This window comes from Protopterus annectens, chromosome 12.part0, assembly GCF_019279795.1.
Source record: "Protopterus annectens isolate FY-2018-M chromosome 12.part0, PAN1.0, whole genome shotgun sequence".
NCBI classification, from domain to species: Eukaryota; Metazoa; Chordata; order Ceratodontiformes; family Protopteridae; genus Protopterus; species Protopterus annectens.
The window spans coordinates 1,348,574,656-1,348,593,335 of record NC_056746.1 but is presented as its reverse complement, the minus strand read 5'-3'; the positions used below and the strand labels follow the sequence as shown (position 1 = coordinate 1,348,593,335).

Sequence of the window (18,680 nt, the reverse complement as noted above, 5' to 3'; positions counted from 1 at the left end):
GTATACCTTACCTTGAAACCTGGCATTCCAGGTGGGCCTGAGGGGCCTGGAGGACAGATAGCAGGACACTGCAGAAAAACAGAAACCAGTTATATTCAACTGCTGTGATCCTGAATAAAGTGCACAATTAGTAATAATATTGCCACTGTTAAGTTATTTTCCAGAGAATTATTTCTGCATTTTGCATGCAGGATCTTTCATTTGGTTCTTATACACAATATCTTTGGTTGCATTTAAACGGTTTTGACAAAGTTAAGCCTGCCATCCTCACTGATAGCTAATGGTACTGCTGGGAATATAGTTTAGCATGGCTTGGATATGAACAGTTAAATACATTCACAACTTCAACAATTAATAGATTGATTCAAAAACATACATCTTTACCAATCTCCCGACTGATTGTATGCAGCAGTGAATTACCTGATTATAAAATGAGGAAGTTTCATATAAAATAGTCATGTTAACCATGTATTTTTCCCTCCAAAAAGGTATCTTATCTTATTAATATAGAAGATTAGAATTGGTAAATCAATCTTAGTAATGCTAATTTTAAGAACCACAATAAAATTCTCTTGAGAACAAAACGTAACAAAATTAATTTTGTTTATTATGGTTCAAGACTGAAGCATAACCCTTTTTATTTATGTTCATTCTCAAGTCCAGTGGCATAAGCACACCCCTGTCCTGTTTTTTCTGTTGCTGCGTGCATATGTATAGGAACTGACAGTTTGGCTTAAAAATCAAAGCACAGCAGGATACCTAGAAAATCAGTATCTGAGCTCCCCATGGCGCAGAAGTTTCTTCTAATTATCTAGTAGTAATTAATGTATGCGGCATTCTGGTTCTGTTCCGCACAGCTTCATTCATCTGAAGGACAACTTAATCTTTACAGGTTTGATTTTGTAACTGGACAGCTTAGCTAAGTGAAAGTTTTAAGTAAACTTTTCCTGCCCTAACCATATGTGGAGCCAGGTCACTGTGGTTACAGCTAGAACACTGAACAATTCCAGAGGAGCGATTTGGAATGAAGGGATTGGGCTGGCCATATACCAAACAGCAGTCACCTTCACTAACAGGCTATGTTCTGATGGTAAAAGTAATTTATTATGTGTTTGAAAAATGTGAGAAGACAACATCAGAAAAGCACTGTATTTGTTACGAATCTCACGCACCTGAAGATCTCCACTGCCATCATGAACCCCAGCAAAGCCCTGAAAAAAAACACAAAAGGATCAACCATTAATGAAACATGTACTGGAGAATGGAAACAGTACACAATAGAGAGGATTCTTAAAACATAACACAAGTTTGCATTGTACTGTTCCATTTTTCAAAGCCAGTGTGTAAAAGATCCCTCATTTACACTGGTGTGTGTGTGTGTGTGTGTGTGTGTGTGTGTGTGTGTACGCGCACATTTGTGAAATATTACTGCAGTCAACTTTATCCACATGCTAGTGGGGTGGGTGTGTTTGTGACATATTAGTGTAGTCAACTTCATCCATATACTAGCGATCCCCCTACCTGTGTGGGTGCAAATGTTGCAGGTCCCAGTAATATTGCTGATCAGTAAGAGACCAACAAAGTTGACAAGTCTGTCCACACATCTCTTGGCATAGTATTACCTCCTCTGTTTGCTGGGGGGGGGGTCTACAACATGCACAGGAGTAGTGCAATATGGGAAGATAATGCACTGTTCACAGCTGCAGGTAAGGATACACTTGCTGCTGAAGTACATAATGGATACTATTACTCCAAAGGTGGCAGTCACTGACTAGATAGTTTATATCCCCCCGTGTAGTGTCTTATAAGCTGCACCAAGCCTGGTATCTCCACCAGGTTCAAGTGAGAAAAGGCATCCCCATCACCTGGGTTCCCTGCTTTGTGCGGCTCCCACTGTCAGAGTTCAGTTTCTTTCTAGAATCTCTGACATGGCTGTGTAGTAGAGATAGATGTTTAATGGGAGTTATGGCTAATTTAGGACATACGAATTAAAGCTAAGGGCCACTGTCCCCCTCAGTATTATATGATAACTGACCAATTATCATCACACAGTTTGGTATCATATGCTATGCATATTCTTCTGTTATCGTATCTTTATGAAACAGGTCCACATGAGCTGTATTATATCATATTGTGTTTCATGTTCTTAACTTGAGCTGTAAACTGAAATCTACTTTAGAAATAAGTATTGGGTGTCATACTTCTTAGATCTGAAAGGCACGGGCCTCATCTGCCCTCTGTATGAATGGCATAAACTATTGCATTATGTTGGTACAATTATAGATTCAAAAGCCTAAAGGATTGTATAGACAGTCATTTCTGGGGAAACTGGATTTTTTTTTAACTACTATAGCAAAATATAAACTTCGTTGTCTTACCTCTAGGGCACTTAGGGAAGTACTGTACAACCTTCCTGCTGTTGCCCTCTTACATCTGCTTATCCTGCTTTGTGTCTTACCTATGCTGGGCTTTTCTTACTCTATGTGCCATGATGAAATTCCTTCAAAGTGTAGAACATCATCCTTCAGATATGTATAATTACAGAATGTGTCCTATCAACTGTGAATGGAACATCATCCTTCAAATATGTCTAATTACAGAATGTGTCCTATCAACTGTGAATGTAGACACCCTGCAGAACCAAGTTTATTTCATTCCCATATACTTACTGGAGGCCCACGTGGGCCAGGAGGGCCTGGGGGTCCTTGAGGTCCTGTGGGTCCCTTAAAGGAAAAGGAGAGTAAAATGTTAGCAGTTCTCTACAAAACACCTAGATTTCACAAGTGCCACACATGACTGTAACACTATAGTTTAAAACTGGGAGGAATTGTAGTGTCTTCATGTTTGTCCTGCTGTTGGGTTTTGCAGCTTTAACAACAAGAAACTTAAATATTGAGTGCAAAAGTACAGCATGCAGACAGCTAATTTATAAAATTCAGGCATGCATTCACTGGTTTATGTTGCTATTATGGCTGTCCTGTTTGTACCAAAGGATTTGTTATAGGGAAGACTTAAGGAAATATATCTCCAGTAAATAAATTAGTAGAAAATCATTTATTGAGTAAGCATTACTTTAAATATACAACACAATTCCATGCTTGTAATAGAATGACAGTTGCTGTACAATGACACTACAGGAATGCACAGCACAGTCTGGTCACATACACTGTGCAGTTCCCCAGCACTGATATGGCAATTACATGAGTAAGTAACACATCTGTGATTGCAGCACTCAGTAATCTAACTGTACATATGAAACAGATACATTTGGAGCAGTTCAGTAACACAAACACTTTAAGGCATCATGCCAATATTATAGTACATTTGTGTACAGACTCTTGATGGAATCATTTGTGTCTCAAGTACGGATAACTCAGAGGGATGAATCACATATCAGGTCATTGCTGTGAGACCTTGAATTATTTCACTGTATCAGCAGCAGGCAGTCATATAAAGATGGCTTAGTGTCTCTAGTCTGAAGAGGTCACTCATTTCTAATCATCTGTCTTGATGTAGAAGCTTGTTACGTAGGTGACGTCCTATAACACTGAATGATGCCTCTCTGGAGGCAAGCTACACTTCTGATACTTAAAAAGATCCACTTATAATGATCTCAAGTACTGGGGTGGGTCATAGGGATGTGTAACAGCAGGTTAAGTGTCTACAGTACTTTTAGTAAAGAAGCCTGAGCGTGTTAATACACTGTAGATACTACCACCTAACATGGAACTGTATCCATGCCAGGAGCACCAGTAACTTGCAGTTGTGTGCGGATATTTGCATATTTCATGCAGATTTATCATCTGAAAAAACATCTTGGTTTGAAGGTATCATTTCACTGTGTGCTACACATTTTTTCCTGTGCTAGGAAACAAGATAAGGGAAAATAGTTCTGGGATTTGGTTAAGATTTTTTAGCAGCACCACCACCACCATTTTAAATAGGACAGAACACTGTTTTGCTATCTGAAGAGAAAACAAAGAGACCTAACTCTGACAAGGAAATCGTGACAAGAACTAAATGACGTCATTCCTTATGCTGATAACGATGAAAGGGGGAAAAAACTATGAGAAAAGTGTTATACAATAGCCCTTTAAATGCCCCACACTTGCCAATCAGGTTTTTCTCCTTTATACTAGTACTGATCCAGAGAAAAAGAGGCATCGACCTGATCTGTAGCAATGAAAGAACGTCATAAAAAAATAAGTCCTGCAATTACTGATGCATGTAACAGACTGAAATGTGCATTAACAGCTGAAACACAAAAATGTTATTAATAAATGCCACTTTTAGCTTCAGCTTGCCATATTATCAAACCATTTATCTGCAGTTATTAGAATCCTATGCCCACAACCAGCTTTCGCCAAAACCGGAATAGTTTGGCATCTCCCAGCCATGTACATAGCTTTGTGACACTACTCACCCCTATCTTTATACTTCTAATATAAACCGTATAATAACCAAATACATAATTATCTATAAACCTGCTTTATACTCCACCTTATAACTACAATAGTAGTTTCTTCCCTCAACCTCCATGTCTTTGAGTTTCTAAGCACTAATCATATGATCGATTATCTATCTGACAAACCTGCTAATATGCCTCTTCAAATGTTCAATACCTACTAATGCATAAGTATCTTTTATACTGTAATAGTTGCCTTTGTTTTCATATGAATGTGATGTGATTAGCAAATGTAATTGTTAATGTAATAGTTGCCTTTGTTTTCATATGAATGTGATGTGATTAGCAAATGCAATTGTTAATGTACATTACCGAATGTCTATTTAACCATGTTTGTAATGTGCTGCATACTATAATAGCTGCCTTTGTTTTCATATGAATGTGATGGGATTAGCGAATGTAATTGTTAATGTATATTACCAAATGTCTGTTTAACCATGTTTGTAATATGCTGCAACTCTTCTCCCTGTAATTCCACTGAAAAAGAGTTTTTGACTAAACCCCTTCAGAGAAACATTGTAAACAAAAGCAAAATAAAGAAAGAATTACCAGCGTATGATACTTTATGGTCCATCTGGAAAGAGCACCAACCGAGTAATTTGTCTGCTGAGCTGCAAATCCAACTGGAAATAGGTGCAGAAATGATGCATGTGCATTCAGTGCTAATGTTATTTCTGCAGTTTCACAGCAGTATGCTAAATGATGACAGCTATGTCAGTTAGGGAAGCTGCAGCATGCTTTTTCAAGGGTGTAGCCAGGCGCACTCTGTACTTCACAGAGTACATTGTTTTTCTGAGCACCATGAGAAACACTGGAGCCTTATCAGGCCATATCATGTCCATAAAAATCAAAATTAATGCCTCTAACATGTATAGTTTACTTGCAGAGAGTATTATAAACCCAAAACCAATATCTCTAATAGTTTTTGACTGAGCAGCTGACACGCAATAAGTGATAGGTGGGACAACAGCTTGAGTGATATACCCATATTTTTAAATGCCAATGTGGACTGGAGGGGGCAGAAATAAGAGTTTGTGAGTGCATAATGGAATTCACTGAATACACCCCTGCTCTTGTTTAATTACCATAGACATAGCTGGTTTTGGGCACCAGCGATCCCTGTGATCACTCGCTGCCTGCCGCCAACCTTAGCAAGTTATCTTATTTTGATATTTTGTAACATGTCTGTCAAACCAACAAAAACTATTACAACAATCTTGTGCACTTAATAAACCCGGAGGGGGGTAATAAAACCTCTTATTTATATCTCCTTTAAAATTCAAAGATATCTCTGGTTACAGTAACATTGCTTTGTCAAATAACAGCTTCACGGTTCCATTAAATATTTTAGCACTGGCATAGTTTCCTGGTTTTAGTTAAATCCTGGTGGTGGTGGACAATCTATCTACTAAAAGGAACATAGCCAACTTTAGGTACTTGCAATACCCATGGCTGCAGGGGGATACCTTAATCATCTTAGACTGTGCGGAGGCCCCACAAAAGCTGCTGCTGCTGGTTAGGGAAAATGAGGAAAAACAATGTACTAAAATATTCTGATTGTTATTTAACCTGAACCTGTGATACGACCTGATAATGAATATGAACAAGGTAAGCACTAGGGAGATCAGCAGCCCAGAGTGACCAATCTCAGTGCATACCTTGGATTTTAAAAAGAGCTGATGCTTCCAATCTTCATAGATGGTTTTCTCTTTCAGTGAGTTTTATAAATACTGTCAAAACGCCAGATACTATAAACTCTCAACTTGTCTGTTCAAGAATTCTTGGCAATACCAAAAAATATTGCAAAATAAAGGCTCAAAATCAGGAAAGTGTTGTAAATATCACTTTAATTCACTTAAAAGGTAGTCAGAACAACACATTTTTCATCAACATGCATTTTTTTGGACAATAAGAAGTATAAAACTCTGATGTCTAGATTTACTGACTGTCTGTAATCCTGAATGATTGACTGGCAAATCAAACGTTTTATGAAAGGCAGTGCAAAATGATGAGGTGAAATCAGGGACAATGACAGGTGTGTGCATTACCCCTCACTGAGGGAATTAAAGTGAATTACCCCTGTTGCTGTTTAACGACTGCTAAACAACAGTTACTGAAGTATTGCACTGTGTTTTACTATTTGCTGAAATAAGTACAGAATTAGTATTGCTATGGATTAGACGGGCGCATGTGTGCGTGTGAAAAATATCATTGACTTTTATCTGTGCACACACCCAGTAATGCCAGGGGATATACTTGTACATTACTCTTCCAGATATCGGAAAATAATCAAGGTAAAAAGTAATTATATTTCAAAAGTAAGGCATAACATACATCACAGAACATTAAAACACTTAGATCTTGAACGAGTCTGGTGACTCCACATCCCAGACTGTACAAATGTATTTTGATATGGACTTGACGATGGCCTCTGCTCTCAACTGCACCCATTCTGAAAACTAGCCCTGCTCAGGTGTGATGTGCGTGTGTATGTGTATATATATAAAGTTGCAGTAGGTTATGTGGGGGGCTGGGGATTGTGTGGTTATTACCTCTCTAATTTTCATCACAGTCAAACCTTAAAGCTCCGTACAGTAGGTCATTATAGATTGTGTTTGGGCTGCAGATTGTTTCTTTTACTTTTCTCACAGACCTCAGAGGTGTACAAAGAAGGTTACTACAGCCTCTGCAGGGGAAGTGTACTGTCTAAAAGCAACAAAGTAGAATACATTACAGTAATCATTCTTTTTTCACTTTCCTCACAATTACACATCAGACACATATACAGGTGGCTGCCTTTGGGGATTAGAAGTGAGGAAAGTATAAATATGTCAGCAGTCACTTGAAATACATGACTGTGGCCATTTGAACCTCTACTTTTATCACAATCTAACACCAGAGGGATGTACAGGCAGTTACTGTCTTTTTTTTTGTGGGAGTTAGGGAGGCAGAAAGTATTCCCAGACAGGACCTGTGTATTCCTACAGCAACTGACTTATTTATTGTGAGCTACTGTTTTGTCAGCTTTGAACATTATGCCTTGGGCACATCTTATGTCTTCCTTGAAAGAAAAAAGAATACTGAAATTCTTTTCTTACTCGTGATTTTTGTTTAGGTCACTGTTGGATTAAAACACTGGGAAAGTGCTCTAAAATGCATCCCAGAGCATCTGTAACCTGCGGTTTCTGGGGGTCTGACTTAACTGAGTTTTTTCCAAAATGGTTATTTCTCTGCTGTTTTGGTCAGGAAAGGCGTGCTGAAAGGATGACAGAAAAACTAAAGTTGAACAGTAACACACTGAATTTCTTTCCTTAATCGTAATTTCTGTTCAAATACGCAAACAACCAAACTGCAGCAGGATACAGTGTTTTAATGGTAAGACCTTATAAAGGCAACAATTGCAGAAAAGAAAAAAAGTTTAAAATGAAGTTCAGGGAATATAGAAAATGTATGCATTCTTAAAAAAAGAATAAGGCAAAATGTGAGAAAAGAAAGAAAAAAAGTAATGTGCATGGTGTGGAGAGCCCAAGATGGGGGAAAACAGAGGGAAGCATTGGAGGATGTGTGTGAGTGCATGTAGAATGAAACAGTACGCAGTGCCTAGAGTGCCTTTCACCTAAGTCTAGTCCTATACATAGAGTTATTGTAATGCATCACTGTTGCAACTAGATGCTAGTACTTTTAATATTCCTTTTTTGGGGTAGGCCAACATAGTATGATACATAGGTCTGTTGTAATGTAAAGGCATTGTAGCTACTGGTCAGTCTGTGCGAACCACATCTAAAAGTTTGCAGCATGAAGTAAAAGATTGCTTAGGAGGGGTGACAGTGACAGAGTGATACTTACTTTGGAAGTGCCCAAGAGCCTCCAACTTAATATTTGCTGGGACCCCCAAAATGCTAACACTGACCCTGATCATAGATTATTTAAGCCTGTATTTTATACATGTAAGTGACATTATCTCTTAGAATTTTTTTTTGTATTTTGCTTTCATTTGTAGAATGTATTTCTTGTAAAATGTAGCTACACTTGTAAAATAAAATCTGAAATTATTGTGTACTCCTTTTTGCATTGACAATTGTGTAACTTGTTTTTCTTTTTGACGAGTCAAAGAAATCTCACTGGTTGTGATCTCACTCTGGTACATCTCAGCATAAAAAGGGTTCATGAGAATGCAGTATCTTCAGTTACCGTGATGTTATATAACAGAAAAAGTGACAGACTGTGATTAGCAATGAAACTTTAACATTATGTGGGGATAACAGCATTTCCAAACATTTACCTGTACCTCATATTCAAGAATTTGTTCCTCTCTGTATTTGTTTGACTATGGTTTGGGGTAATTGTCTGTAAAGCATCATTTGGTAAACAAATGAATAAATAAAACTGGCAGACATAGCTATGCATATGGTATGTAAAGCTATAAAATCCTGACTTGTGACAGTGAAGATCTCACTTCTGAGAAATGCAATATCAGCTCTGTGGATACAATAACAGCCAAGTTACCCCCAATACAGAACACAGCTGTTAATGTTACCCAGCATCGGTCACTTGAGTGTGCCTTAAGAAAGGATACAACAGTCCACCCCCAGCCAAAAAACTAATCAAATAAAACAGCTGTTCTTCTGCCATTTGCAGCTAAACTAGTAACGTACAATTATCTTTTAAAAGGCTGGTTTGGCTTGAGACATGTAGTAAGGTTAATTCCTCCTGTACACTCCCCATCTCTCTAGCCTTTCTTTCAAACTGTCACTGCCTGTGGGTCACCTTTAAGTATGACAGGAATGTCTGATATTTGTAAGTAAAACCATGTCAAGCCAGTGGGCCTCCCAGCATTACTACCACCACCACCAAAAAACAGCATAAGAAAAATAAACAGATTTCATGAGAATGCTAAAAACAAACATATGGAATGAAACTTACAGTGGGTCCAATGGGACCAGGTCCACCTGACAGCCCTCGAACTCCAACTTTGCCCTGTAGGATTACAAATGAAAGTGGTATGAGAAAAAACACAAGTACACAGAACAAAGATGATTATGAGTTGCTGGAAACATTTATTTCAGTCTCAGTACATTTCAGTTCCCTGAAGTGAATAATTGTTTGCTGAATCAAGCATAACATTCATGTGATTATGTCTTTCAACCAGATTTTTATCCCTATGTGGAACAGAAACTTTCTGTGAATGCTTAGTTATCTAGCCCTAATCATCATAATTTTAGTTTACATACATCTTAATACAGTAAGTAACTTTCCATTAGAAAAAAATATTATTTTGATTGTTTTCTAAATTCAAGAAAAGATGAAAATGAAAGAGATACTCCTTGTCCAGGGTTGCAAACCCATGATGACAATAAGCACTCTTCTCACAAGTAATGATTGGAACTACTGCCCAATGTGTACTATTCTTGTGTCTCAGAATCCTGAAAGATAAAGCAGGTGGGGAAAATGGTGGTAAGTAAAATGAATACCCGATCTGTCACCATGCAGTTGACTAGAGTTCAACACTTATTTAGACTGGAAGGGTAAGCTAGGTGAGGGAGCAATGCACATTTAGAGGACTTCTGTTCTGACTGGGCCTGGAGGGGGATACCAACCTGACAGAGACTTTTCTGATAGCCATTGTGACATCACATTGGCACAGGATGGCATCAGTAGTTGAAATACACTGACTGCTTCATGTATGTCTTTTTTGGGGTTACAAAAATTTCAGTTGCCCCATCTGTTCCCTCACAGTGCTACATATACCCACATGAAAGACAATAGCCCTGTATGAATAACCAGTCATGATACTAGCACAGTCAGTAGCAGGAACTGCAGGATACAAGGTGTGAGAAAGAACTGAGAAGGAAATCTCTGAGTGTTATTCAGGGTTAAGGTGTCACCAGCGTTTCCACTACATGGATGAATCAGTGTGCAGACAGCAGCCAATGAAAGTTCAGAGTGCAGAGGGCATCCAGTGAAAGGGTCAGAGTGCAGAGAGCAGCCAGTGAAAGGGTCAGAGTGCAGAGAGCAGCCAGTGAAAGGGTCAGAGTGCAGAGAGCAGTCAGTGAAAGGGTCAGAGTGCGGACAGCAGCCAATAATAGGGAGACAAATCAACATACTTTCTGCTGTTTGGCATTCCTGCCTTCACTGAGATGGGAAGCATTTGTCTCACGGTATTGTTTTCTTCTTGGTACAGCAAGAAAGGAAATATAAACAGACTGAACACACCCAAAACCTTGCGTGAGTTATATGATGTCATAGACACAACCACTCTATCTAAAATGAGACTGGGAAAATACTTACTAGCTGTTCAACATGTTCTGTACAAGTCATCTGAGTGACCCCATTCACCTGAAGTTGGGGAAAAAAGTTACTGGACCCTGAAGTTATACCGGACAGTAAACAAATCCACTACTGCACCGAGAGTAAAGCATGTGGGAGCACAGCCAAATGAAAACAACTGATGAAGCTAATTAGTGCATACCTGTCTGAAGGAAACAAGTTACAACAAGAGGCTTAAAGGTATACTGTAAGAAATCCTGGAAATTTCCAGAAGGGGTCAGTTCAGTGGGTGACAAGAAAAGGATCTACTCTATTTCTGATGAACGTTTCATGTAAGGCATCTGATTTCTGTGGTCCCTCTGCATTGGTGGAGTGTTAGGATTTCCTGTTCTAATATCATTGATTTGGCATGTTTCTAAGTTTTACCTTGCTCCAGCTCTCAGCAGTGACATGCACTTTACACCAAGGAGTATGCAGTCAGCACCTGCACCACTCATTTCTTTTCTGCCACCCACACAGACTTTGGAGCTTGATTCAAATGCTGTTCATGGAAAGTTGCTGTGTTTAATAATCTATATCACTGAAATCTTCCTGTATTTACCAGACCATGAGTCAGCATCCACACAGGCCAGACCATGGGTCAGCATCCATACAGGCCAAACCATGAGTCAGCATCCACACAGGCACTCTCTCTACTGCCTGCAATTCAGTGGAATGGGAATTGTTGAGTCAGCTGTGCAGTCCATCCAGCTGCAAGAGAAGGAAAACACTAGGAAACTACTTTATCCTTTTCAACCTGGTAGCAAAGGAATGTGTCTAGTGCAAGTACTAGCAAGAGGTTGAATACTGGAGTAGTGCGAGAAGTCAAGGGTGTAAAATTCCACAAATTGCAAGATAAATCTGTGCATGACATGGCCCACATTCCTTGTAAGTTGAAAGTTCCTTCTCAATGACTGAGGGGTTGAGATTGTACCTGTCATTGACCAATATTTTCAGACATCTATATTAAATTATCACTTAAGACATAGCCACACGTACATTAATAGAAAAGGAAACAAACCATATTAATATTTTTTTTTACCTACATTATACATTGCATACACGGCCGCAGTGGTGCAGTGGTTAGCATTGTCGCCTCACAGCAAGAGGTTCTCCCATTCGATTCCCGGCTGGAGCTGCTCCTGTGTGGAGTCTGCATGTCCTCCCCATGGTCAAGTGATGTTTAAAGACATGCAGGTAGGTGCGTGCATGAGAGTGTGCCTTCTTTGAAGGTTAGGCGTCGGGCTGGCAACTTGGAACCTTAAAAATCCACTGCGAATCATTAGCAGACCGGAGTTCCACTGTGGCGACCCCTAACCAGGAAAAGCCGAAAGACATTACTTGACATACATTGTGTACACATTTTCTTTCTTTACAACAGCTCTCACTCAGTGCAGCATTACATAAATTGTTCAAGTCCTTCTTTCTCTTAAACCTCATTCCTCCTTTAGAACATTCTTTTGCAGGTATTGCTACCACAAAGTTAATTTTTTATGTAATTGTTCCTTTTTCTTTTTCTAAAGATCCAATTTCCATTTTTTTTATTTATTTTTATTTTACATTTGTTGACCGGGCTAGTGCAACTGGATACATGTCCATTTTCAGTGGAGGCCCGGGGAGATAAGCTCCAAAATTAAGCTAATAAAACAGGACAGCAAAACTAAACAATATTTAAATACAATGTTGATGGAGATTTTCATCAAAAAAACTAACCTTTAAGAAATTGACTACAAAGTTTAACAAAACAATACAGTACTATTTACATGGTACAAGGATTTAACATTCATCATAAGATAGGTTAGGAAAGAAGTAAGGATTGAGATAAAGTATTAACGGTTGTTTAGCAAACTGTAACACTAGGATAATAAAAAGTTTGCATATATACACCTAAACAAATAATACACTCAAAGTAAAAAGATAGTTGATCTATATACAAGGTAGAGCACTTGTGCTCATAGCAGGATGAATGTTACAAAGTACATACTCAGTGAAAGTTCCCTAAGAAAACTTGACTAGATTGGGAGTAAGGGAAGGATTACTAATCCCACTTTAAGGGTTATGGGAGAGAGGTATACAGTAATATTGTACTGGGTGAGTGTTAGTCAGGGTTAGTACATGGGCATAGCCATTGTGTGTCTAGTAGAAATTTTACTTGCATTTTGAAGAGTGGTAATGATGACAGTGATGCATGTTTGCTGGGAAGCCTATTCCAAATCTTCCCCACATAATTAGAGAAAAGAGAATCACCTGCTTTGTTATGGGATTTCTGGATGGCAACCAGTAATTTATTTGCTGAGCGAAGGGTAGTAAGATTTATGTAGGGGGAGATAAGGCTACTGAGAATAGGAGTATTACTAGGATGGTACAGAATCTTATGGGTGATGGTGAGTTGTTGAAATTTCAGCTGGTTTTGCAGTTCTAGCCACCCCAGCTGTTTAAGATTCAGACAATGGTGAGTTCTAAATGGGGAGCCAGTAGCAAATCTGTCAATGTTGTTATAGGAGGTTGCCAGCTTATTAAGGTTGCTTTTGGAAAGATTAGTATAAATGGGGGAGGCATAGAGGAGGGTAGAGATCAGATGGGTATGGGCAATGATAGTTCTGGCTTCAGGGGTAAGGAAAGGTTTTATCCTATACAGAGAACCAAATTTTCTGTTTATGGATTTAATAGTAGAGTTAATATGCGAGTCAAAGTTAAGGTTGTGGTCAATTATTACACCTAAGAGTTTGGTAGTTGGGTCAGGAGCTATGACAGTACCAGTGTTGGATGTAATGGAGACATTTATTGGGGTGGATTTTAGAGTGGAGTAAAGAGCAGTAGTTTTTTTTTGGCATTTAGGAGGAGGAGGCAACATTGTAGGAATTGTTTTCAACTAGGCTGAATACTGTTTGGGTGATGGATTGGAGTTCTGATGAAGAAGAGGCATTACAAATCAGTGTGGAGTCATCTGCATATTGTATGCAGGTAGCTAGAGGAAGGTTTATACTAAGATCATTAATGAATATGGAGAAGAGGAGATGTCCCAGGATAAAGCCTTGAGGGACACCAAGAGTAATAGGGAGAGGTGTGGATAGGCCAGGATAGGGACACCAAGGGTAACAGGGGGATGTGTGGATAGGCCAGGATAGGGACACCAAGGGTAAAGGGGAGATGTGAGGATAGGCCAGGAAAGGGACACCAAGGGTAATAGGGAGATGTGTGGATAGGCCAGGATAGGGACACCAAGGGTAACAGGGAGATGTGTGGATAGGTGAGGATAGGGACACCAAGGGTAACAGGGAGATGTGTGGATAGGCCAGGATAGGGACACCAAGGGTAATAGGGAGATGTGTGGATAGGTGATTGTCCCAAAGGACAGCTTGCTTTCTATTGTCTAAATAAGACTTTAACCATTTTAATGCCTGTGTGTTGCGTGAAAGTGATTTTAGTATATTCAGAAGTAGTTGATGGTTAACCATATCAAAAGCTTTAGATAAGTCAATAAAGAGTGCAGAGGAGAGCAAGTTATTATTACGATGTTTGTTAATGCAGTCAGAGAAGGATAGAAGAGCAGTGGTAGTACTATGGAAAGGTGTAAAACCATGCTGACAGTCCGCTAGCAGGTTATTTTGGAAAAGGTGATCCAGAAGTTGTTGATGGATGATTTTTTCATGATTTTGGCTAAAGGAGAAAGTAGGGCTATAGGCCAAAAGTTAGAGAGTTCAGTTGAGTTACCACCCTTGTGAAGTGGAATGATGTAAGAGATTTTCCAGAGAGATGGGATGGAGCCTTCAGTAATGATTCTATTAATTAGGATAGATATGGGATAGGCAAGTACTTTAGTTGCAGTTTGAAGGTATTCAGCTGGTAGGAGATCAGCTGCGGGAGTACATGGTTTGAGTTTGTGAAGTATGGTATAGATAAGGAATGTAGGAATTGGTTTTAGATGAAAGGTAGGAGGTATGCTAGCTAGGGAGGATGGGAGGGTTTAGCTAACAGGAGGGAAGGAATTTGCTAGAGATTGGAAAGTTTCAGTGAAAAAGGTATTGAAAGCATCAGCAATCTGGTTGGGAGTGTTAAGGGAGAGACCTGATGGGGTTGGTGTCTTAGAGTGGCCATGGTGTAATAGTCTATGTCTGACCAGAAGGTTTGTGATTGTTGTTGGCGCTTTTGTTGGAGTTTAAAGTAATATTTTTTTATCAAGTAGTATTAATTTTTTGGTGGCATTTCTCAGCTGTTTGAAGTTTTGATGAACAATTGGTCTTTAGTGTTTTTCCAATTAGACCAGATTTTATTTCTTAGTAAGATTTGTTGCCTAGTCTCTTTAGTGAGTCATGGAGCTGCTTTACTTCTAGTTCTCATAGAGCGTGAAGGGGCATGGATTTCAAGGATCTGTAAGAATTTGGAGTTAAAGTAGGATACTGCTTCCTCAAGTGGGAGTTGTTTTAAGGGTGACCAGTCACAGGCTTGAAGCTCTGCTTGGAAGCTTGCGTGATTAAATTTTTTTGTTCCAGGTAGTTTTTAAAGGTAGTTTGGTTGGGAATAAAGGTTTTCTGTTTGAGTATATAAGTAAGTGATTAGTCACTGATATCATCAGGAAGGGTACTAGCATTATAAAAGAGGGGATGACTATTTACTAAGATCCAGTCTAAGGTACTCTCTCGGTTGCTGGGTTTATGGATTCTGGTGGGGGTGGTGATTGTTTGGGAGAAACCATAGAGGTTTATATGGGTTGTGGGTTTGTGTGTGGTACAGGTGTTCCAGTCTATATTAAAATCACCAAGTACAATGGTTTATTGTAGGAAGGACGTAGAAAGCCAGCAGAGGATATTTTCTAGGATGCTGATGTTATTGCCTGGAGGTAGGTAGGAGCATATTATGTATATAGATTTGCTAGCATTGACCTGTAGCTTGGAGATAAGAATTTCAACATTGCTATCTAAAGGTGGTTGTACATTTAGTGAAGTAACCTGTAACTGAAATTTATACAGAATTGCTACACCACCACCCTTTTTGGTTGTTCGGTCTAATCTCAAGATATTATAACCAGGTGGGATAAATTCATTGTCCTTTATTACTGATTTGAGCCAGGTTTCTTTTAAACAAAGGATATCAAATGAATGCATGTCTAGTAGAGCATGTAGTTGGCTAACTTTATTATTTAAGCTCCGTATGTTGAGATGTGCTATGAGCAGAGAATTTGGGGTTTTAATGGAGTGAATGGGGTAGAGGGATGAGGTAGGAAGGGGGGTTTTGTAGGGGTGTTGCTGTTTGGTCCTGGGCTGGGATGAATGTCACCATGAAGGAGGGGATGTTGTTGAGGATTATATGCAAGCTTCAGTAGTTTACAGAAAATGTTTTGTGATTTCTGAGATTGAACGAAAGTAATATGGGCTACCTTATGAAATTTAGGTGACAGATAGGTTGAGGTAGATGTTATGTTTGAATGGCTTTGGGAGGTTAGTTGACTTAAAAGCAATGTTTGTTTTAAGGGATGGTGGGAACTGGTATAATGTAGGCTTTCATAAAAGGTAAGGATATATGGTATAGATAGAATGGATAGTGCTGCAAGTGAGAGAAACAGATTTATAAGTATTGGTTTGTGGGTTAAGGGCATGGTGAATGAGACCAAAGAATATAGTCAGAAATGTAGAGGCTGGTAGAGAGATAGTCTAGTGTTTTGTAGTATTCCAGGGGAAGTAAAAATATTTCAAGTATGAGAGTGGGTGTGTAGGTATCTGATTTACAATATGTTCTAGAAAGCTATTGGATAGCTAGGAAGGGGGTGTGGCTGAAGTAGTATAAACGTAGAAGCACTGGGGTGAGTGGGAATTGGAGGTAGGGTAGGGGAGCAGAGTGAGCACGCAGGGTGAACAGAGCAGGTTAGAGCAGGTAAAGGAAGATTCTGCAGAGCCAATCTATGAGCAGCAGTTTCCTGATCGACTCTGAGTAGTTACAGGTAAGTGGAGTGTGATAATGCAGCTGTGAGGTGGTAAAGGATAGCAGAGTGGAAAAAAGAAAACAATATAGCTAGATGGTGGGAAAAGAAAAAGTAAGAGCAGTATAATAGAGCAGGAAGAGTACAAAGTAGTAAGGGATGAAATTGGGAAAATATACTGAGATGAAATATGGGAAGGTGGGGTAAGAGATTTAACCCCAGGCTAGATTAGGGTGCCACCTAGTAGGCAGAGAGTAAAGTACAGCAAGAGGTATCTGTAGTGAAGATAGCTGGTAGAGATGGTTCAGATAGAAGATTCAAAGGACGGAAATAAGCAGTTGCTTCAGGGGTAGAGGGGTATGGCTGCTGGCTTTCTGGCTCACTAGTTTAATTGTATTCAATACTAGATATATTAATTCAGCTTAACAGTAGGTCTAGGTAGAATATTCTTTCTTATTCCGTTTGGTAACTGGGAAACTGTACTAAGGTGGCAGGTTTCTTTGGCCAGGCATTGGGATGGCTGAAAACAAAAGAAATGGGTCCTTAATGGCCAGGCAGGTCCCTTAGTGCAGGATAGGAGGTAAAGAGCTGGGAAGATTGGAAAGAGAAAAAAGTACAAGTTAGGTGTTAAAGCAGAAATTAATGTCTTCTTTGCTAATTAACAATCAGGGTGAAGATACAGTTAAAACAGCGAATAAATAGCACCTTGGCTGAATACAGTATTTAAGAATGCTAAGATGTTAATCTTAAAGTAGCGCTAAGATAGAGCTCTTTCCCATTAATAGAATTAGTCCTTTTCAGATAGACGCAGGGACATCAAATGAACAAGCAGTTATACGCAGGCATATGGGACTGGTGATATACCATTTAAATTACAAATTAAGAGCAATAAAGAGTACAAAAACGTATTATGGATAACACAATATTAAGTCAGTAATTATATACAGTGAGTTAGATGGCAATATAAAATACAGCAAACCTAGTCACACAAATCATAGTAGGTCATCATGTAATTACACAACATGTGTTGCACAAGTTCTCAAACAGTACGGTGCAGGTAACAGTTACTTGAATTGCTTCTCCCACTGAGCTTTGCCGAATGTTCTTTGCCCAAACCGCCTACTGTCCTTAACACAAGTATGGCTACAATGGGCAAACAAAGTTCTGTTGCCCTATACCTTAATTAAACTATCCCTACAGAGTTCCTGCACAATATATTCTCACTTAGCAGGCTTATTCCTTTCTGCAGGGTGGGTTCTGGCTATTTTCCTTTTAAGAAAGGATTAATAGCAGTGCTCTGACCACATATATCCCAATAGAATCCAGAAAATAGTACCTAAACTAGGATACAGAAAGACCTAGACAGAAAACAATGTGAAAGCACCTGGCTGACCACTAATAAATATAAAATTATATCATTTGCAATATTCAGTACTTCAAATCCAGTTAATTTAGATTTTAATTTCCATGCTCTAGCTACTGATTTCTTGGCAGTCAATAGAATTTAAGTTAATAGGGTCGTACTATGTCTAGGCAATTCAGATAGTGAGCCACCTCCAAAGAATAATTTTCTCTAATTACAGTCTTTTCGTTCCCCAATATTTCTGACAGACTATTCTTTAAGAAATTTTTTAAATCTGCCAGCTCGTTATACTCCCAAAAATATTTTCCCAGTTACCTCTCCCTTCCCCATCACACCTCCAACATCTGCAATCTACCTAGGTAAAATTCTTTGAAATATGCTTGGACACTTCCAAGCAAAAATCGTAAACCTTCTGGACTTTGTTGCATATTTGGTAGATATATATATAGGTCATCCCATTGTTCCCTTGTAAACTGCTTTTCCAGTGTCTTTTCTAACCTCTTCTGATTCTCATTTCTCATGCGATATTTTATATACCCTAACCCTACTAATTATCTCACTTTTCATAGCAGCTTTTGTTCTAGATTCAACTAAACACTCTACTGGAGCAAGCCTTTCACTTAGGACTA

General features: G+C 39.0%; 1 protein-coding gene across 2 annotated transcripts in view; it reads right to left on the bottom strand.

Annotated features, from left to right (window-relative positions):
* The window catches only part of COL9A3 (collagen type IX alpha 3 chain), a 727,303-nt gene that overhangs the window by 483,335 nt on the left and 225,288 nt on the right, over nt 1-18,680 (bottom strand). For both annotated transcript variants that reach the window (XM_044090399.1, XM_044090400.1), the window contains exons 8-11: nt 9,389-9,442; nt 2,670-2,723; nt 1,173-1,211; nt 12-68 (exon numbers count right to left, since the gene is read on the bottom strand). In XM_044090399.1, the coding sequence (XP_043946334.1) occupies nt 12-68; nt 1,173-1,211; nt 2,670-2,723; nt 9,389-9,442 (204 nt within the window). The remainder of the gene's footprint in view (nt 1-11; nt 69-1,172; nt 1,212-2,669; nt 2,724-9,388; nt 9,443-18,680) is intronic.